The sequence below is a fragment of the Rattus norvegicus genome, chromosome 3, assembly GCF_021556685.1.
Source record: "Rattus norvegicus strain SHRSP/BbbUtx chromosome 3, alternate assembly SHRSP_T2T, whole genome shotgun sequence".
Taxonomy (NCBI): domain Eukaryota; kingdom Metazoa; phylum Chordata; class Mammalia; order Rodentia; family Muridae; genus Rattus; species Rattus norvegicus.
In genome coordinates, this window is record NC_141536.1 from 119,716,092 (window position 1) to 119,737,916 (window position 21,825).

The window sequence follows — 21,825 nt, forward strand, 5'->3', positions numbered from 1 at the left end:
TTTTCCCTTACTGCTTTTAATATTCTTTCTTTATTTTGTGCGTTTGGTGTTTTGACAATTATGTGACGGGAGGTGTTTCTTTTCTGGTCCAATCTATTTGGAGTTCTGTAGGCTTCTTGTATGCCTATGGGTATCTCTTTTTTTAGGTTAGGGAAGTTTTCTTCTATGATTTTGTTGAAGATATTTACTGGTCCTTTGAGCTGGGAGTCTTCACTCTCTTCTATACCTATTGTCCTTAGGTTTGATCTTCTCATTGAGTCCTGGATTTCCTGTATGTTTTGGACCAGTAGCTTTTTCCGCTTTACATTATCTTTGACAGTTGAGTCAATGATTTCTATGGAATCTTCTGTTCCCGAGATTCTCTCTTCCATCTCTTGTATTCTGTTGGTGAAGCTTGTATCTACAGCTCCTTGTCTTTTCTTTTGATTTTCTATGTCCAGGGTTGTTTCCATGTGTTCTTTCTTGATTGCTTCTATTTCCATTTTTAATTCCTTCAACTGTTTGATTGTGTTTTCCTGGAATTCTTTCAGGGATTTTTGCGATTCCTCTCTGTAGGCTTCTACTTGTTCTCTAAGGGAGTTCTTTATGTCTTTCTTGAAGTCCTCCAGCATCATGATCAAATATGATTTTGAAACTAGATCTTGCTTTTCTGGTGTGTTTGGATATTCCGTGTTTGCTTTGGTGGGAGAATTGGGCTCCGATGATGCCATGTAGTCTTGGTTTCTGTTGCTTGGGTTCCTGCGCTTGCCTCTCGCCATCAGATTATCTCTAGTGTTACTTTGTTCTGCTATTTCTGACCGTGGCTAGACTGTCCTATAAGCCTGTGTGTCAGGCGTGCTGTAGACCTGTTTTCCTGTTTTCTTTCAGCCAGTTATGGGGACAGAGTGTTCTGCTTTCGGGCGTGTAGTTTTTCCTCTCTACAGGTCTTCAGCTGTTCCTGTGGGCCTGTGTCTTGAGTTCACCAGGCAGGTTTCTTGCAGGGGAAAAGTTGGTCCTACCTGTGGTTCCAAGGCTCAAGTTTGCTCGTGGGGTACTGCCCAAGTCCTCTCCGCGGCGGCAGCAACTGGGAAGATCTGCGCCGCTCTTTCCGGGAGCCTCCGTGCACCAGGGTTCCAGATGACGTTTGGTGTTTTCCTCTGGCGTCTGGTTGTGCACAGAGTGCAGTCTCTTCTGGTTTCCCAGGCGTGTCTGCCTCTCTGAAGGTTTAGCTCTCCCTCCCACGGGATTTGGGTGCAGAGAACTGTTTATCCGGTCTGTTTCCTTCAGGTTCCAGCGGTGTCTCAGGCGCAGGGATCCTGCCGCTCCTGGGCCCTCCCCTACGGGAACCCAGAGGCCTTATACAATTGCCTCTTGGGCCAGGGATGTGGGCAGGGGTGGGCAGTGTTGGTGGTCTCCTCCGCTCTGCAGCCTCAGGAGTGCCCACCTGATCAGGCGGTGAGGTCTCTCTCCCACGGGGTTTGGGAGCAGAGAGCTGCTGCGGGCCGGGATCCGCGGGTCATTCTGTCACTTTTTATCATGTGTCCTGTGTAGACAGGCTATTCTTTGTTTCCCTCCCTAACACCCACACTTAATTTCTAAATGTCCCCTCTAGATCTTTCCAGACGGCATGGAGCAGAGGCCATTTTTTCATTTCTTGTCATGGAATCTCCAGGTCTTAGAACAGCATATGGAACATAACCATGTTATTCATTCATAGGTATTTTCATTGATATTTCTTCTCTTTTACAAAAGTATTTTCTTTAGTGTGTGTGTGTGTGTCTGTGTGTGTGTGTGTGTGTGTGTGTGTGTGTGTGTGTTCTGTGACACGTGTAAAGATCAAAGGACAACGTTTGGAGTTGGTCCTCTCTTTTCACCTTTCTGTTTTTACCTTTCTGTGGGTTCCAGGGTTTGAACTCAGGTCACTAGGCTTTCCCAAGAAGCACCTGTACTCACTGAGCCATCTCAACAGTGATCATTGTCTATTGTAATTAGTTTCTTTTTTGAGACAGTTTCTCTGGGTAGCTCTGGCTGTCCGCCTACCTCTGTAGATGGGGCTGGCCTTGAACTCAGAGATTCAACTGTCTCTGCCTCCCAAGTGCTGGGATTAAAGTTTTGTGCCACCATGCCTAGCTTTATTTATAGTTTCTTAATATGTGGTGCTAAGTAAAATATATTCCGTTATAATCACATATATATATATGGAGAGAGAGAGCCTATGTAGAATTTTGAATATATGCAAATAGGCTTTAAGTCTTATTGAGAATTGACATTTTATGTTACTTACCATTGTGACAGATTTTATTACTAATGACTGGCAATTCTTTTTAAAGGTCACAAATAATGTTTAATAACCTGAAAAAAAATCGCCTTTGGAAACAGGAAGCTACAACATAGCCTTGAAACCTCAATTTATGTAAGACCTGCATGGCCCAATAATCTTTTCATCTGTCATTTCCTCCCCAGGCCTAATATTCTGAAAAAAGCTTCTGGGAAGGAAATTGAACATGCACTTTAAGATAACAGAGCCCGATGAGGCTCATAAACCAAGCATATTAGGAAAAGATACTGATCAAATATAAAAGCGGCAGGCAGTTAGCTTGAAGGGAGGAAGGGAGATTATGTAAAGGGAAAGTCTGGGAGAGTAAGCGAGCAGATGGTCCTAATGAACCGGGAAGAGTAACTCTGCCCGTCTGTGAGAACTAATTGCCTCTTGTCTGCCTGGTCACCTAAGCCTGAGCTGTGGTGTTTGGAGCAGACGCTATTAAAAGCACGATCCTGTCCAATTTCCTTCATTAGCTCACCAGTTAGTGCTTGGGTTTATGTGGACTGTTTGATTGATTTTGATTTAATTGTGTTTTGTTTTAATCGTGTTTAATTGTGCTCTGCTTTACTCAGCAGCGTATCCTCGGCGATATAATTTGCTTTTAACTGTAGCATTTTCTTCTGCCCTTCTTGATAAATAGCTTCTTTTTCAGGAGTTTAAAAAAAAAAAAAAAGCTTAAGGAATATCTGTGAAGGTAACTTTTGTGGATTGTTCTGAGGCAACATCTTGCTGTAGCCCAGGTTGACTTGCAACTCAGTAGCCCAAGCTGGTCCTGGACTCTTGGTGGTCTCTGTACCTCAGCTTAACTTTAGTGTGTAGGGCTGAGGTGTGTGTGGGGGCGTGGAGCATGGGGGAACACACACGTGACACGTGACATGCTTGTGGAGGTCAGAGTCCTGCTTTCACATGGGCTCCAAAGAATGAAGCCAGGTCTCTCAGGCCTTCCAGGTCACACTCTTTTTTTTTTTTTTTTTTTTTTTTTTTGGTTCTTTTTTTCGGAGCTGGGGACCGAACCCAGGGCCTCGCGCTTCCTAGGTAAGCGCTCTACCACTGAGCTAAATCCCCAGCCCCTCCAGGTCACACTCTTAAGGTAAATATTCTGGGTGCTTTCAGTCCTCTGCAATGAAAAGGTCAGCTTTGCTCAAGCCCTGGCATAAGATGCCATCACTAGGATGCAAGCAGAACAGCCAGGCCTCGGTTCACAGAGAAGCTGCCTCCTGTGTGCAATGTCTCAAAGCTGAGCGTGTGTGTGCCCTGGAGCATAGCACGTGTACTTCCAGGTACATCCCAGAAGGAACACGCCCACATCCATTGACTATCGGCAGCACCAATGCTAACGATAACGAGAAACCACCCGTAAGCTGCCACTACTGGAATGGACGGTCAATAGTGGTTCTTCACAGTGTAGGTTCATCCCTGAAAATATACAGGTTGTCACAGTACACATGAATGACTGTCACAACCCAGTGACAGGTGAAAGAACCCAGACCCCAAAGAGCACATCCTGTGCGACTTTCTGTTTATAAGTCCCAAAGACAGCAGCCTGCTACTCTGACAGAGGACCAAGTTCCCGCCCAAGCACCCACATCCAGAGGCTCACAGCCACCTGTAACTCCAGCTCCAGGGACTGTGATGACCTCTTCTGGTCTCTGTGGGCACCTCCCCATGCCTGCCTCCCAACCGCCCATTCCATGAGGCATACAAATACACAAGTAAAGGAAAATAGAAATACTTTTGAAAAAGACACAGCGATGTAGGTGATGGGTATCAGAATGGCTGTAACTGCTAACACATCATAAATGGAGGGTACAGGACGAAGGCCTGGGGTTCTGGAGTTCCTGGCCTCCAAGCTAATTGTTCTAGATGTGTTCTGTTCATGGGAACCAATAAAGAGTGTGATGACTTTGTATATTTGTATTTTGTAATTTAATGGAAAATTTTAAAAATCAATGTGAAAATGTGACATTGCGGTCATTTAAAGGAGAGTGGTTGCTTGACTCCAGGTCCTTTGTGCTGCTTCACCAGGTAAAGCCAGTCGCAGTGTCTCAGTGGCCATTTAAAGCTTACAGTGTCTCCAAATGGAACTTTTTGCTTAGAGTAAGAGACCACGTGACTCTTTGAGAGCCCTGCGAATGCATCCAACTCTGTGTCATTCTCCACCTAAGGTCGGGTATTGTGGGTGTCTGAGCTTCTGACAAGTGATTGACTGTGGACTTTGAGGTTCTGTTGCTGCCCTTGCTCAGTCTGCATTTGAATAATCCCCTCGAAACTTCTCTGTGTGAGTCAGTCAATCACACGCTCTCCTTCCAAGTTTTCTGGTTTGCATGCTCATTGTAAAAGATCAGGAAATATACAAAAGCTCAAAGAGGAAAAAAAACACCCTTGGGCTGGAGAGATGGCTCAGCGGTTAAGAGCTCTGACTGCTCTTCCAGAGGTCCTGAGTTCAGTTCCCAGCAACCACATGGTGGCTCACAACCATCTGTAATGGGTTTCAATGCCCTCTTCTGGTGTGTCTGAAGACAGCTGCAGTGTACTTATATATAATGAATGAATCTTTTTTAAAAAAAAACAATCTTTCTACACAGTGGGGAATTTTTGCTGTGTTGTGTTGTGTTTTCTTCTTTTTCAGCTCCTATTATACCATTGCTATAGTTCCTCTGTCCACTTGTGTGTGTGTGTGTGTGTGTGTGTGTGTGTGTGTGTGTGTGTGTGTGTGTGTTTCCAAAGTAGCTCAGGCTAGCTTTAAACTCAGAATCTTCTCACTGTTGCCTCCTGGCTTCTGGAATTACAGGCCTATGCTACATATGCCCGACTTTTTTTCTTCTTTCTTTTCCTCTTCCTCCTCTTCTTTTATTTGCTTGTTTGTTTGAGGTTTTCTTTGGTGGGGGATGTTGAGAGAGGGTTTCTCTGTATAGCCCTGGCTATCCTGGAACTCACTCCATAGGCCAGTCTAGCCTCGAACTCAGAGATCTGCCTGCCTCTGCCTTCCAAGTGCTGGGACTAAAGGTGTGAGCCACCACTGCCTGGCTGCTTACATTCTTGAGATTATCTTGGCTAGTGTCTACTACATTCTCCAAATTAAAAAAAGAAAAAGACAGGGGACTGGCAGGATATCTCAGTGGTCCTTGTTGTCAATCCTGAGCACCTGGGTTCAGACTCAGGAACCCGTGTGGGAGAAGGAGAGAACTGACACCCACAAGCTGTACTATGCATCCACATGAGGGTCATGAAATATGCACACATGTCTAAATAAATAAGTAAATAAGTGTGGAAAACAAAAGGACTAATTCCTCTGAACAGAACTGCCTGCTACTGTTTCCATCCTAAATCTCATCTCTTGTCTTCTCGGAAGCAGCCATGGAGCCAGTAGCTTTTCCCTCAGTCAGTGCTAGATATCATCACATACCTTGTGCGTGCCAGGCAAACCACCGAGCTCTACATCCATCCCTGGTCCCATATTGGTGTCTTGTTTTTTAAATATTTTTAGTGTACAGAATAGGAGTTTCATTGTGACATTTTCATACATGTATGTCATCATAGCTTGCTTGTATGTCCCTTCCCCCATCTGTCCTCCTTTCTTCTTCTTGTTAGACTACTACCTCCCCCAAATATTCCTTCTGCCATCATGATTTAGACCTTTCTTCTACCCTCAGTAGCTGCTTCCTTTACTTCACCTTAGTGGAAGCATATATACTGTATACTCGTGTGTGTGTGTGTGTGTGTGTGTGTGTGTGTGTGTCTGTCTGTCTGTCTGTCTCTCTGTGTGTGTGTCTGTCTGTCTGTCTGTCTGTGTGTATGTGTGTTTGTGTGTGTCTGTGTGAGTGTGTGTGTATGTGTGTCTGTGTATCTCTGTGTCTATGTGTCTGTGTGTCTCTCTGTGTGTGTCTGTGTGTGATTGTGTGTGTGTCTGTGTGAGTGTGTGTTTGTGTGTGTCTGTGTGAGTGTGTGTTTGTGTGTCTGTGTGTCTTATGTGTCTGTGTGTGTGTGTGTCTGTCTGTCTGTGTGTCTGTGTGTATGTGTGTTTGTGTGTGTCTGTGTGAGTGTGTGTGTATGTGTGTCTGTGTATCTCTGTGTCTATGTGTCTGTGTGTCTCTCTGTGTGTGTCTGTGTGTGATTGTGTGTGTGTCTGTGTGAGTGTGTGTTTGTGTGTCTGTGTGTCTTATGTGTCTGTGTGTGTGTGTGTCTGTCTGTGTGTCTGTGTGAGTGAGTGTGAGTGTGTGTGTATGTGTTTGTGTGTGTCTGTGTGAGTGAGTGTGTGTGTATGTGTGTGTGTCTGTGTATCTCTGTGTCTATGTGTCTGTGTGTCTCTCTGTGTGTGTTTGTCTGTGTGTGATTGTGTGTGTGTCTGTGTGAGTGTGTGTTTCTGTGTCTGTGTGTCTTATGTGTCTGTGTGTGTGTGTGTGTCTGTGTGTCTGTGTCTGTGTATGTGTGTCTGTGTGTTTGTGTGTCTTTGTGTCTGTGTGTACATCTCAACAACTTTCACCTTTTAAAACCTCATGCTTCTTGTTTTCTTGACCTTGGATCTTAAGATTTGCCCTTTCAGATTCTGCCTGAATTTCTGGGTAGTTGTGGTGACCGTCATGTTTTTGGAATCACAGTAGCTGCTGCCATAGTTTGACTAATGTGGCCTCACCCTGCTGTCGTGGTGTTTCCAACCTGTGTGTTCTCGGACACACACAACCTACTATATTTGAACTCTTGGTTTTGCCTCCTAAAAATGGGCTCCTAAACCAGTTCTAATTCAGGCTCTTAGGGTTCTTTCCTTGACTACTTCAGGTTTTTCTTACCAGACCCCTCTGAGATTTACCTTACTCTTTAGGCTCCCTAAGGAGCCCTCAGCATTGATGGAGTGTCCCTCTTGAACCTTAATGGGTGCATTGTGTTGTCTGTTCTGTTCTGGTTTAGGGCAGTGTGATATTGTCACTGTTTCAGAGCCCCTGCTTAACTGTATATGCTACTGTGCGTCCTGAACAGAGTCCTCTAAACGTCAGGTGGTATGATGGTGTGTGCCTGACCTGCATGAGGGAGAAGGAGTTTCTCAGAAAATGCAGAGCTTCTACCACTCTCCACCATATTATCTTGAGACTGGCTCTCTACCTGAGGCTCGCTGACTCCCTAACTGCCTACCAACACTCAGGTCACAGTCGTGAAAGCCACACCAACTGATTTTTTTTATATAGTTTTTTACATGATGCTGGGACTCAAACTCAGGTCCTTATGCTTGCATAGGAAGAGCCTTCGCCCTCCCAGCCATTAGTATTTTTTTAATTAACAATTTGGAACTTTGATCAGAGAACTAGGAAAGAGACCTAGTGTCTACTGATACAGGCACAAGGTATCCCAAGCTCACCGGGACGGATTGCCTTCTAATTTGCTTAGTATTTTTGAATGAACTAGCTTTCTCTCTTTAAAAAATTTATGAAAAAAAAATCTATGGAATATGGTAGGGAGGAGGATGATGGTGGTGATGATGATGATGAGGATGAGGGTGATGATGATGATGAAAACAAAACAAAGCAAAACCACAGATCAGAGCTAGAGTGACACATGCCTGTAATCCCAGAAGAAAGGTCAAGACTTCAAGGCTAGTCTTGGCTACATAGCCTGCTCAAGACCAATCTGAACTACATGAAACTGTTGAAACACAACCAAAAAACAAAGTCCCTAGAGTTCACAGTTAGCCAGTCCTCAGTAGCTTTCTTTTCCTCACTCCAGCCCATCCTCTTCTAACCCTGTGGGCAGAAATCTGCTCTAAATCAGTTGAATGTGCTCCCCAGCATGCTGTAGTCTTTTTGGAAGGTTATAACAAAACACTATAGACTAAATAGCTTGTAAATAAAAGAAGTCTGTTGCTTACAGTTCTGTGGGCTGGCAAGTCCAAGGTCAGGGGCCAGCAGATTTGGTGTGTGATGAGGACTTGGTACCTGGCTCATAGATGGTACCTACTAGCTGTGTCCTTAAGCAGTGGAGAGGGCTGTCTAAGCTCTCCTTTATAAAGTCACTAATATGTCACTCATAAAGACTCCTCCCCTATGACTTAATCCCTTCCCAAAGGCCCCACTTGTAGCATCCTCCCCTTGGGGTAGGATTTCAACATATGGGCTTGAGGAGACACACATCTGAGACCCAAGCATCCTGATTTTTATTGTCAAACTTAGAAACCCAAATCCCCCTTCCTGTGTGTGCAAGAGAACGCAGGCGTGTTCCTTTGTGAAGGGAGGCAGGATCCGAAGCCAGAGCACTAACTAGGGACTGAGGTGGAACCAGACCTTCGCTTCTCACCCCACTACCAGCTTGTGTGATGGTTATTTGGGGTTACCCTTTAGCATTGAAAACCAGGGCCCTCATCCATTCTTCCTCACTCCCTAAAATACTCCCTAAAAGCAGGACAGGGTCTCTGCTTCCAGGAAATGTCAACCAGAGAAATACAAACAAAATAACCTCGATGAATCTGAATTGAAGCACTGACTACAGGGGGCTGGAGGAGACAAGCTAGCCCTGCTGAACTGAGGATGGCTGCCCAGAGGCTGTGCACAGGCCTGTGTTCCCAAGTAGCACCGAGAAGGAAAGGCTAAGTAGGGAACATGGCTGGCAGTGTACACGTACTGGACTTTCATCAGGGTGGCCAGTGGAGGAGGGGCACAGATGTCTCTTAGAGCCAATTCCGAGTCACTTGAAATTACAGACATCCAGGGAGGTGGCTCTGGAGCCCCTCTTGTCCCTTATAACCATTCAGTGTTGAGCAGGGAAAGCTGTGAATCTTATCTGAATAAAGTAGTTCCCACACCATAGCTTGTAAACCAAAGGATTCACTTTTCTTCTCTTCTGTGGCCTTTTAGGACAAGCAGAGGCCCAGCCCTATAGTGTGGTTCTGCATTTATCCCATATGCTAAAGTGAAGGTGAGGGTTAAATGGACCACCTTTGGGGCCTGATAGGGCTGAAAACTTGACTCATTCTCAAGCCCCCTCCTCATTCCAGCAACGAGCTGGTTTAGGGGGTTTGTGGTTTGGTTTGGTTTGGTTTGGTTTTGAGACAGTCTTATGTAGCCTTGGCTAGTCTAGAGCTTGTTGTGTAGACCAGGCTGGCCTCAAACTCGTATTGCTGGGCCTGCCTCTTCCTGTCTGTTTGTTTGTGTTTCTCTCAGCGGTGTGGACTGCTTCCCTGGTGTGTAGCTGAAGCCTGCTTGTGGAGACTTACAGCTCATTCAGGGAGTTTCCAGTGTGTTTATAAAGCTCCATTTTCCCCCAGGCTCTTCATAAGGTTAAATGAACACTGTAGAAAATGTTACCCTGTGATTCACCAGAAGGAAATCAGAGGTGATTTTTCTATGTGTGATGAAGATATTGTAAAGATAATTTGGATCCATTGGATAAAATGTTACAAAAGATTTTAATGTTTGACTCTGTAAATGTCTCTGACAAGGTCTGTAAAAACTTCTTTGCATAATCTAGATGTGTCTCCCCCCCTCCTGCTCATCCTTGTCCCCACCTTGTCCCCATGGCTCTGGTTATAGAGCCTGCTTTCCCTCTTCGCCCACTGCTTCCCACCTCAGGAACAGTCCTTTGCTGTCCCCCTGTCTGTCTGTACCCTGTCCTTTGCTGTCCCCCTGTCTGTACCCTGTCCTTTGTTGTCCCCCTGTCTGTACCCTGTCCTTTGCTGTCCCCCTGTCTGTACCCTGTCCTTTGCATTGCTCCCTCCCTTATCTCTCCTACCTGAGGCCTCTGATGCTTCTTGAGAACACAACGCCTTTGCCCAGCCTCTCCGTAGTGTCTCTGGCTAAGTGCTCTCTCCAGAAAGAGGACCCTGAACCTTCCCATCTGGCTGCCCAGGTGAGGGGGGGGGTCTATCTGTGAGTTCTGTTCATATGGGACTTTCCAATTAGCATTTTGATAACCCTTCCCCCAAAATACTGACTCGACCATTCAAGGAAATCCTCTGTAAGGATTCTTAGAGAACAGAGAGAGAAATAGGTTCTAGAAATTTCAACAGTAGTGAGAAATAGGAACTTGGGAGAAGCAGAGACAACTAAGAAGACAGAAAAATCTGAAAAACAAAACACCAAAACCAGAATGGGGCAGAAAATCCAGCCACGGGTGGAAGATCCTGGAGTGTGGTAAGGGCTGAGAAAGCGAGGATTTGTCCCAGGTGCCTAACATAGGAAAATTGTATTAAGACACTATTACAGGATTGGGGTAAAATTTAGTTAGCTATAAACACAGCATATAAACCTGGCACAAATACCCTTAATCCCAGCACTTGGAGGCAGAGGGACATAGATCTATGAGTGTTCTAGGCCAGCCTGGTCTACACAGTGAGTTCCAGGTTAGCTGGGACTACAGAGTGAGACCCTGTCTAAAATCACAGCAAACAGACACAGAAAAGAAACAAGTATATACAAGTGATGAGGTTTTGTGTAGTTGTAATAATGTAAGCACTGAATACTGCTTCACTGTGACCCATAAACCATACTGAGGGACGGGGAAGGGAAGGCTCCCTTCTGCCAGAGGCTTAAATTCTCCCCTGCTGGGTAGGGGACGAGCATGTGGTGTAGAAAACTGGTGCACTGCCTTGAAAACATGGGTTAGACAGACCCAAAGATCTGAAAAATGAAAGCAGTAAGTTGAAGTGGTGGACTGTGGGGATGCAGAAGGGATGGGGAGCCATTGCGTTTCAGAATAAGACTCATCGGTCTCTTCTTTCAAACTTATAAGTTATAAGCAATTACTATGTCAATAAAAGTAAACATCAGTCATGAATTAAAGTACACCTTTGGACGCCCTCCTTACGGACACATGTCGCTGTAACAGTGTGATGCATGTCTGGTTACTAGGCAGTTTCTCCAGCAGGTGGAAATGAACTTGTCGGCCAGGCAGGCTCATTGACTGAGCCAAGTCTATGTTTACCGTGGGGATAATTAACTCAGCTTCACCTCACTGGAGTCATACCAAAGACACAAACTCATTTCCTTCTGCACCGCGGAGAGGTTTATTAAAATTGAGTAAAGCTGTATTATATTAAATTGGGTTTTTTTAATTACTTTAGATTTGATGACGTGTCTTTTCCACATATCTAATCTTCAGCAAACATTTACTTTCCCCAACTGGCAGATTTATAATTTATAACTTTTCATGTCTAATCAAACATTTTCTTTTTCTGTGCCTCTGTAAGGATCTCTGTCCCAAACTGTCTTTTAAAATAGTTGCTGTGCTCCACCGTGTGTGGAGCGCCCAACATTTGCATCCTCTACATACAAACTCAGCCTTACTATTCCTCGCCATTGCTTGGCTATTTTTCTGTTGCTGTGATAAAAACACCATGACCAAAGGCAACCTATAGAAGGGTCCACTTTGGCTTGTGGTTCCACAGGGAGGCCATGTCGGCCATGGCAGGCAAGCGAGACATGGCAGTGGGAATAGTAAGCTGAGGGTCTCAACCTTCTGCAGCAAGCAGGAAGCAGAGTCCAAGACTTTCAATCTCAAAGCCAGTGAGACATTTCCTGTAGCAAGACTGCACACTGCCTAAACCTCCCCTAAGTGTTCAAATGCTTAAGACCATGAGAGATGTTTCTCATTCAAACCAGGACACAACCTTAGTCTATAGTCAACGAGTTTATTTAAACCCGTTTGTTTTAGTCTGATAGTTTTGTCATAAAGACATGGATGGTATTGATGGATGAATACAGGTAGGCAGATAGATAGAGAGATGGAGAGAGACAGAGAGAATGCTGGAGAGCAAATGACAATAGGGTTGTGTTTCAGATAACAGAATACATGGCAGGCATTAGTCTCTCAAGGTTTCTCCATCCCTGAGATCTACATTGTGGTTATCTTTCCGAGCAGATTCTAAATAATGGTCTTTCTCTTGAGTCCAGCATAGTTTACCAAACTAACTGATAAATGTAGGATCAGTAAGGAGCTCCATTAGAATGACCTACAATAACGGGATGGGATATAGCTTGGTAAAGTACCCTCTTAGCATTTTGAAGGCCCAGAGTTCAATCGCTAGCCCCACTTTCCTGCCCTGTAACACCCCCCCCTTCAAAAAAAGAAAGAAAGAAAAGAAGAACCTGTGGTAATTATAATTTGTACTGAGCACAGCCTTGGTGTGATATAATGGAGTTTTAGCACTTCCTCCCACTCCCCTATCTGCTGCCTCCAAGACATCTGAAACCACTTTTAGACCAAAACCACAAATCATTAAGTAAATAATTACTTTTGAACTTTGAAGTTTAGAGAGTGCAAGTCTGAATTCCTAGCGGTGATATCAGTATTGAGTACCATGAAGATACTTGATGTCTTTGAGCAGAACTTTGTGTGCTGTGCTGGAACCTGTGAACTTACCTATGCTCTCTAATATTGTTCTCTTTGGTCTTTTCTGTTTAAACCCTAGCTGTAAGGCTTACAACCCTCATGTCTTCAAACAAGTGTTTGTTTGTTTGTTTGTTTGTTTGTGGTATTGGGCGTTGAACCCAAGACATTATGCTTGCAAACAAGTGATCCACTAAGTAGCTATTGTAGGGTTTCTATTGCTGTGAAAAGACAGCATGACCATAGCAGCTCTTATAAAGGAAAACATTTAATTGGGGCTGGCTTACAGTTCAGAGGTTTAGTCCATTATCATTATGAGAACCATGGTAACACAGAGGCAGCCATGGTGCTAGAGAGACACCTGAGAGTTCTCCATCCTGATCAGCAGGCAGCAAGAAGACAGAGACACTGGGCCTGGCTTGAGCATTTGAAACCTCAAAGCCCACACCCAGTGACACACTTCCTTCAACAAGGTCACACCTCCCAAAAGTGCCACTCCCTATGAGACTTGAAGACCATTTTCATTCAAACCAACTGTACTCTCTAGCAACTAAATAAATGTATTTATTTTTAACAATATAATATTTTTATTAGTCGAGACTTTCATATCATGCATTTGGGTCTTACTTCCTCTTTCCCATGTCTCCTCATAGATATACTCCTCCCCTAATTTCCTCCCAATTTCATTTTTTTCATAACCCATCTAGTCAAATTTGTACTGTCTACATATGCATTTGTTATATCTCTGTTGATGTAGCAAAAAACATGACCCAACAACTTATAAAATAGTGTGTTTAATTGGGCTTACAATTTCAGAGGAATAGTATTCATGATGACAGGCCAAAGGCATGGAATAGCTGATAGCTTACATCTTGGTCCACAAGAAGGAGGCAGAGAGGAAATACACTGAGAATATACTGGGAATGTCATTAGTCTTTTGAAATCTCAAGCCTGCCACCAGTGACACCTTCCTCTAACAAGGCCACATCTCCTAATCCTTCCCAAAGAGTTCTAGCAAAAGGGGCTTTAGGGACCACTCTCATTCAAACCACTACATTCCACTCCCTGGCCCCAATAGGCTTGTGGCCATATCATGTGGCAAAATGCATTTAGTCCAACTTCAGAAGTTCCCATAGTCTTTCCAGCTCAACACTGACTTAAAAGTCTAAGTATCTTCTGAGACTCAAGACAATCTCTTAATTGTAATCCCCAGTAAAATAAAGAAGCAAGCTGCAGATATATACATGACTATTTCAGAAGGGAAGAATGAGGGGCGTAGTGAGGCAATATTGGATCAAAACAAGATGGGAATTTGTCAGGGCAAACTCTAAATCCTGTAGCTCCATGCCTGACATCAGAGGGTTCAGATGGCTCTCCCCTTCCAGCTTTTCTACCTACAACACACTCCTCTCTTTTGGGGTGGTTCCACATCCTGTGTGCAGCTCTTCTTGGCAGATATCCCATGGCTCTGGCATCTGCAGCATCTCCAGGACCCCACTGCAATTCAGGTTTCACAGCTTCATTTGATGACCTCTTTGGGCTTCTGTGCAGGGACTCCCCTGCCACACACCTACTCTCAGTGGTTCTCCTTAACTAGAGGAAGATTCTACAACCCCTTTACTAGTGTATCCTTCATAATCCTAAAGCCTGTCCCACATGGACTACACGGCCAAGTTCTGCTGCCTTCCTGGGATAGTTGGTCTTGAAATCTCCTCTGCCAAAGAAATTAATCCATTACTTTTCAATTTAGCCTCAGCAAAATTCTTAAGAAAATGGCAGAAGGCAGCCATATATTTTGTCAAATGGTCTCTAGCTCAGTTGTTAGTGTTGTTCCTTTCTGAAACCTCTTGAGCTAGGCCTCTATGGTCCATATGGCTCTCAGCACTACTCTCTTCTAAGATCTGACTAGGATGGCCCCTTAATCTCTGCTTATAGCATTTAGATGCTTTTCTAGTTTAAAGTCATAAAGTCCTTCACAGTCCTTCACAAAACCACATGGTCGGGTCTTTCACAGCTATAGCCCAGTCCCTGGTATCAACTTCTATTAGCTACTTTTCTATTGCAATGACAAAGTGTTGTGTCCAAAGCAACTTATAAAAGAAAGTATTTAATTGAGCTTATGGTTTTAGAGGCTTAGAGTCCATGATGACAGAGCAAAGATATGCAGGAACAGTTGAGAGCTCAACTCTTGACCTGTTATGGAGTATCTGAAAAGAAAAATCCCTAAGATGTCTGAATAAGGACTCTATCTCCAATGGGGCTGTTCCAGGGAGGGTAGCAGGAATTAGCCTCAACCTTCAATCTGTTCGAATTTTTAAAAGAAAAAAAAATGCAATTGTGACGTGTATAGAAAGGTAGCCCTGGGCTTCTGCAGCAAGCAAGCATTGTTTACAGAAGTGGAAAGATAGCAGTTAAGTGGCCAAGCAGTCCTCATAACTGTTAGGTTAGGAACACTACATAGGAGTTTATGGCTGGTCTAGAGACTGGTTTCCTCTAGGAATTTATGGAAATTTATGGTTGGTTTAAGTGACTAGAGACCAGTTTACCCACAATAGGTTTAGTATTTAAACTATTCTTACAAATACTTTCACAAGATAGCATATCTATAGTTCAGTAGGAGATCTAGGAGAATGGGTCAAACCATTGACTCATATTCTAGGGAGTTAATTTTAGGGCCCTTGGTGTCTACAAAAGAATAGAACATTGACATCCAGAAATGAGCATTAGGATGCATCAAATAACAAGACAGAAAAGTAAACGCTGATTTCGATCTTCCCAGGTAAAATCCAGTCACCATGAAGTAAGCTATTCAATCACATCCCAGCTTTCATCTTGAGTAGCCCTTTCTGCAAGTTTTTGTAACTCTGATTTTTAACAAGCACTTGTGATTCTGAAAGAGCCTAGAAGTCAGCATGAGCTTTGGTTTGCTAATAGGCACCACAGGTATCCATTTGTCCCTTCTGCCAGAGATAAGGGAAGTGACTCCTTTCAGTGAAGGGGAACAGTTTCCTTTGGACCTAATATTTCAGCTTTTTGTTGATGATAAGGGGTGATATAGTCTCTTCTGTAACTGCTTCTCAGCTGAAATTAGGACGTCATTGTCTGGCCCAGGAAGGCTAGACTGCCTGTCAGAGGTGGAAAGGAAGGGATTCAGGCAATAGGGGTGGGGTGTGTGTGGTCTAGTGACAGCCTGAAGAGACAGCGCCGTCACATTGGCTGGACTGGTTTCTATCTGCTTTTAGTCCAGGGCCCTCTGGTTCCTCAAAGCCACTTGGGGGCTGCTGTGTTACAGTGTGTGAGCAGTTTGCATGCCGTAGTTGATTCCTGGGTGGCGTCTGTCAGCTGATTAGAAATCTGCTGGGACAGATATAGACTAGGGACAGAAGGTAAAGCTAAGGAGTTTAAGGGAAGGAAAGAGTCCACCCTCTTAGGGACAGTAGGGAGGAAAACTTAAGCTGTTGACTGACAGGTGTACTTATGTGGAGTCCATTTGACCTGTGACAAGTAGATCTAAGTCATGACTCCTAAGGCTCACATAATTTTTTTTTAAAAGTCTACAGGAGTTTAAAGGAGATAAAAGTTTTAGATCTGTAGCGTATGATATGTAATCTGGGCTGAAATTCTCAGTGTAGAAAAAGCTGTTAACAAGTGTCTGTAAACAGCTGGAATAGAGTCATATCTTTGAGCCATCACAAAAGCTTGAAGACCCTAAAGGGTTAAAGGTATGAACACCTTTCTCTGTTCAGAAGCCTAGAAATACATCTATATTTCTATCTATATCCATATTTATACATATATATGATACAAATGTTTTCAGCACAATGAGAAGCACCTTTAAAATCTACATTTAGAAAATGACCAAAGGAATTTTAAAATTTGGAGCCTGTGACCATGATAACTGTAGCCAGTGCTTTTCCAAGGCTAGATTGATACATTATCAGGATTCCGTTGATTAGTATGTTAAGACTCTGAGCTTTTGAAACCTTAACATAAGTGGTTAGACATGCATCTTCAAGTCAATTTCTAACTTGAGTAGACCTTAGATAAGGAGAGACCATCCACAGCAGTGGTTCTCGGCCTCTGGATTTTGACCCTTTTGGGGGCTGAATGACCGTTTCCCAGGTGTGGTGTATCAGATATTCCCATTACAATTCATTGCAGTAGCACACTTACAGTTCTGAAGTAACAATGAAAAATTTTATGGTTGAGAGTGGCCACAGCATGAGGAACTATGTGAAAGGAAGAGAACCACTGGTCTGTAGCCTCCTGCCAGACTGCTTGAGCTACTGTCTCGCTGCACTACAAGCTAGGAACACTTCAGTGTTTCCAGTCACAGTGTCTCCTGGGCTGAAACAGTAAGTTTCTGATGTTCACAGCTGTGGCCCTAACTCCCTAGCCTTTCTCCTCCCTCCCTGTATTCCTAACAATTCTTTATCCCTCCTCATCCTGGACCATTCACCGGCTCTTTGAGCCTCTGCTATCCTTCATGGAGAATTCTACTACTCTCTGCCATCTCAGTCTGTCTGAAACCCTGACCAGATCCCAGTTCATGAATTAAACCTCTGCTGGTCTTCCCTAAGGCTTGTTTTTAATCAGAAGACCCAACTAAGGGTGCCAGTCCCTGCTAGTAACTGACAGCTTGGCATCAAAACCTGGCTGAGGCAAGCAGCCAGGAGGCAGAATTGGCTCATCTGAGGTCCGCCCTGTCCCCACCAGAAAGGCCTTCTTGTCTGATGCACAAAAGAAGAAAGAAGAAACACACATGGGGGAAGGAAGGAGGAGGGATTCTTTTTTTAAAAGTGAAGCTGTTAAATTAAAGGATCTCTATTTCCTGCTCTTCTCTGTTCTCCTAACCAGCACAGAGGCACCTGTGAATGGCCAGGAATCCATGTGGTTAAATGCGTTTCTGTTTTAAACACAGTGTGGAGGTGGCCACCTCCGTCACAAGAATCCCGGACACAACTCCAAACCATCAACCCCAGGCTCTTTGTGGGCTCCTTCCATGCCCCAGGAAATACAGAGAAGCCCAGCCTGACCCCTTTGACTTTCTAATTATGTGATTAGCCAGTCTGTCCCTGCTTTCCTGGAGGTGACCTGTGAGAATTTCTCTCATGGTTTTGCTTTGGTAGCTCTTCCTGCCTTGACCGTTTGTTTTTGTTGTTGGTTGTTTGGTTGGGGTTTTTTGTTTGTTTGTTTGTTTGTTTGTTTTTTGTTTTTTTGAGACAGGGCTCCTCTGTGTAGCCCTGGCTATTCTTGGAACTCACTCAGTAGACCTGGCTGTCCTGGAACTCAGAGATCTGCCTGCTTCTGACTCCCAAGAACTGGGATTACCTCCCCCGATCTTTTAAATAGATTCCTCAGGCCTAGTCCTCTGGGTCTTGAGCTGGTGCATTCTGTTAGCTCAGAGATATATCTGGCCACAGTCCTCTACTTATATTGAAAACTAGAATTGGCAAAATTATTTGAAGAATCTTGGCATATATCAAACCAGTGACATTTGCAGACTCTGCATTTTGAGGGCATTCAAGGACAATATTCTGGTTCAGTTCATGACACTATTCTGAGATAAAGCTGACCTCCAGAAGACCTGTTATGCACACTGGCATCTCATAAGAACAATAATGATTTTTCCTGCTGGGAAACCATTCATTGACCTAGATAGATTGACTAAATATTTCTGTAATTACATAAATATTTGCATAACTATTTCCTTGGCTGCCTTAAAAGACATATATACTTTTTATTTCTGTGCTTCTTTCAGTAACTCAGCCTTTTTCAAAAAGAGCAAAAAAGTTAGTGAACACCATAAACAAAGCTTCATTTATGTTGCCTTGATTGACAATAAAAGTCACTAAACATTGTTATTTACATCTTTAATTGCCACAGTCTCTTCAGGGTTGGCCCCCAAATTTTCCTGGTTGCTCAGGCATTATATCCAAGACCGTTACAAAGGTAAAAGAGAGAGTTGCCAACATTCCCCCACCTCAAAGCTTTGCATTTTTGTTTTTTAAATCCTTGCATGTGGATGCCGCTTTAATAACTTATTCATCCACATATAGTGTTTTAATGTCCTCTTTCTCAAAAACCTTGTTTGTGGTTTTATCCTCATCTGTTATTTTTACTCTCAGGACAAAAATCATCATACAAAAATCCATCCTAATCCAAAATATCCCGCATGTCTGCTGTTGCCTCCTTAGTCTAAAAAGGATATAGAATCAAGAGAGCTCGGAAGGACTAAGGCTCTATATGGATGTCGCTTTATTTGGTTATGCCACGTGGTCATATTATGATGATGGTGAGTCACATGTCAAGTCCTCTTTATAACCATAGTAAAGATGGCCAGCAGCCACATGGTTGCCTCCATCCTGATGAGGTCATCAGCCAAGACAGTGTCAAGCCACTTTATTGCCATTTACTTCGAAGTGAGTCTATCGGGTATGTACACCCCCTTCTAAAAAAATCTGTTTTCAGTATCAACCAGCCAAGCCCCCCAACCAGAGCTCCCAGGGACTAAACCACCAACCAATGAGTACACATGAAGGGACCCATGACTCCAGCCACATATGTAGCAGAGGGTGGCATTGTCCAGCGTCAATAGGAGGAAAAGCCCTTGGTCCTGTGAAGGCTCGTTTCCCCAGTGTAGGGGAATGCCAGGGCGTTGAGGTGGGAGTGGGAGGGTGGCAGTGAGAGCATCTTCATAGAAGCAGGGGGACAGGGAAGGGGGTATGGGAGAGGGGGAAAGGGGATACAGTTTGAAATGTAATCCAAGAAAAATAAAATTAAAAAAAAATTTGTTTCCCCAAACAAGGGTTGAATCCAAGCTACCTATAAGCATGTTGTAGATATTTAACTATCGACCCTTCATTTAAAGTTTTGTTAACTTTCTTTTTACAGATTTTATAAAAATTTTAACTTTACCCAATGAACTTACAAATCCTGAGGCACAGAAAATTTACGTGATAGTCTCACAGATCTTGAGACAAAGCTCATACCCTAGCAAAGTCCTAGAGATACAAGGGAAGGAAAGTTTTAGAGAGTTGAATAAAATCAGGAAGTGGGAGGAGGAGGAGGAAGAGGAAGAGGAGGAGGAGGAGGAGGAGGAGGAGGAGGAGGAAGAGGAGGAGGAGGAGGAGGAGGAGGAAGAGGAGGAGGAGGAAGAGGAGGAGGAGGAGGAGGAACAGACAAGCAGCAGCAACTCCACCAGGGATCCTTTGCTCCTTCCCTGGGCTGTTGTCTTCTCTTCCTGTCTCAGAGCTGAGTGGCCCATTGTCCCAGGACAGAGATCTTAGAGGGAACTTTTAAACAAGCATGCTTGGGTCTAGAGAGGGCAGGCTGTTTTAATAAAGTAGAATAGCATGTGACAATATTCAAATATTATCCACACTCAAGAGACGTTTGACTCTCTGTTACACTGATTCAGTGACCAGAGAGGGAGAGATAGAGTGGGTCGGGAGCAGACATCCTTTAGACGTGGAGCCAAGAGGAGGTAGGTAACATCTTCAACCTGGATTTCTTTTCTTTTCTTTTTCTTTTTTTTTTTTTCTTTTCTTTTTTTTTTTTTTGGTTCTTTTTTTTCCCGGAGCTGGGGACTGAACCCAGGGCCTTGCGCTTCCTAGGCAAGCGCTCTACCACTGAGCTAAATCCCCAACCCCTCAATCTGGATTTCTATTTTCAAATTCTCCTTCGAGTTCCGACTAGTCGCCTGCTTTATCTATTTACTGAAGTATTTGTTGTAATTTTTCTATAATTAGACACATTCGTTGCTCTTTTCTCACTTACCTACTCATTTTTAACGTTTCTTGTTTATTTTGTGAGTACAAGCACATACACACACACATGTGCCACAATGCATATGTAGAGGACAACGTTAAAAATGAGTTGATTCTCTCCTTCCAGGCATGCATGATCCACAGCAGCCGTGTAAAAAGCTGTGTACTATGATGGCTGTCACCCCCTACTTAGTGTGGGGAGAATAGACAAGTGGCTCCTTTGAGATCATTGTCCCACAAGCCTAGCAAAATCAATGAATTCCATAGTCAGTGAGCTACTTTGCCTCAAAAAATAAGGTGTAGAGTGATAGAGTAAGACACTTTACATCAGCCGTGTGTGTGTGTGTGTGTGTGTGTGTACACACATCATATCAATGTAAAGTTAAAGTGGCTCTTATCTGTTGTTTTAGGCTGAGGCAGGACAAGAACTCCAGCCAGTGAGTGTGAGACCAGCTTTTGCAATGCAGAAGACCTCTTTAAAACAAACTACAACATTAAAAAAAAGTGTCAGAAACATTTTTAACACACGTTCATCCCAGTTCCACATAGGTCCCCTTGTGGCTTGCCTGTGTCCTGTCATTTAGTCAGCCTCAGCTTAGTACTTCTCTACTTTTGCTACCCACGATGCTTTCCTCCTAGGTTGAATTAAGTAAGTTTTAATTCTGTTTGGGGCTTTCCCAAAGCTTCTGTGGTGCAGAAAGGAGGGCTCAAAGCTTCCTCAGTTTTGCAGGTGAGTGGGGGGGGGGCTGAGGGGAGGGGGCTGAGGAGAGTCTGCCTTTAGAGCAACTTTAAATTTAACTCTCCACTGTTCTGACTCATCAGCAGGCCTTCTGTCAATGCTGGAGGGTTTTTTTTTTCCCCTTCATGGGGGAGGGGAAGGGGCCACAGGGAGCTGGAACAAGCCCTGTGCCTGCTGCCCTGGTTACTTAACTGTTGCTGTGACAAGATACTCCTACAAAAACATCTGCAGGAAGGAAAGTGTCTGGGGCACAACCTGAGTCAAGGAAGCAGGAGCTTTAAACAGCTGCTCCCATGTGTGAAGAGGGCAGCTCCCTCCTTTTTAACAAAGTATCGGACCCTGGCCCAGGAAATGCTGCTACCCAATCAACATAATCCTTCACAGGGCTGGCAGGATGGCTCCACAGACCTCAGGTTCAGTTCCCAGCACCCACACTTGGCTCACAACCATCTCTAATCCAGTTTCAGGGATTTTGATGCTCCCTTCTGACCTCTGTAGGCACCAGGAGGCACACCCATGGTTCATATATATATATACAGGCAAACATTCATACACTTAAAAATTAACCTCCCGGCATGTCCCGAGGTTTGCCTCTTGGTCCTGTCAAGTGGTCAGTATTAACTATTACACTTGCCAATACGACAGTTGTCTCTCGACTCAACCCACTCTTCTCCTGTTTATGTTTTTATGTATTTATGTATGGTATG

At 44.0% G+C, this 21,825-nt stretch overlaps 1 protein-coding gene across 5 annotated transcripts in view; it reads left to right on the forward strand.

The window, feature by feature from the left end:
• Positions 1–21,825, forward strand: part of Shld1 (shieldin complex subunit 1) — a 72,466-nt gene that overhangs the window by 38,890 nt on the left and 11,751 nt on the right. For 2 of the 5 annotated variants that reach the window (XM_087654413.1, XM_087654415.1), the window contains exon 2: positions 18,739–18,905. In XM_087654413.1, the coding sequence (XP_087510539.1) occupies positions 18,857–18,905 (49 nt within the window). In that variant the 5' untranslated portion in view covers positions 18,739–18,856. 5 annotated transcript variants of the gene reach the window in all.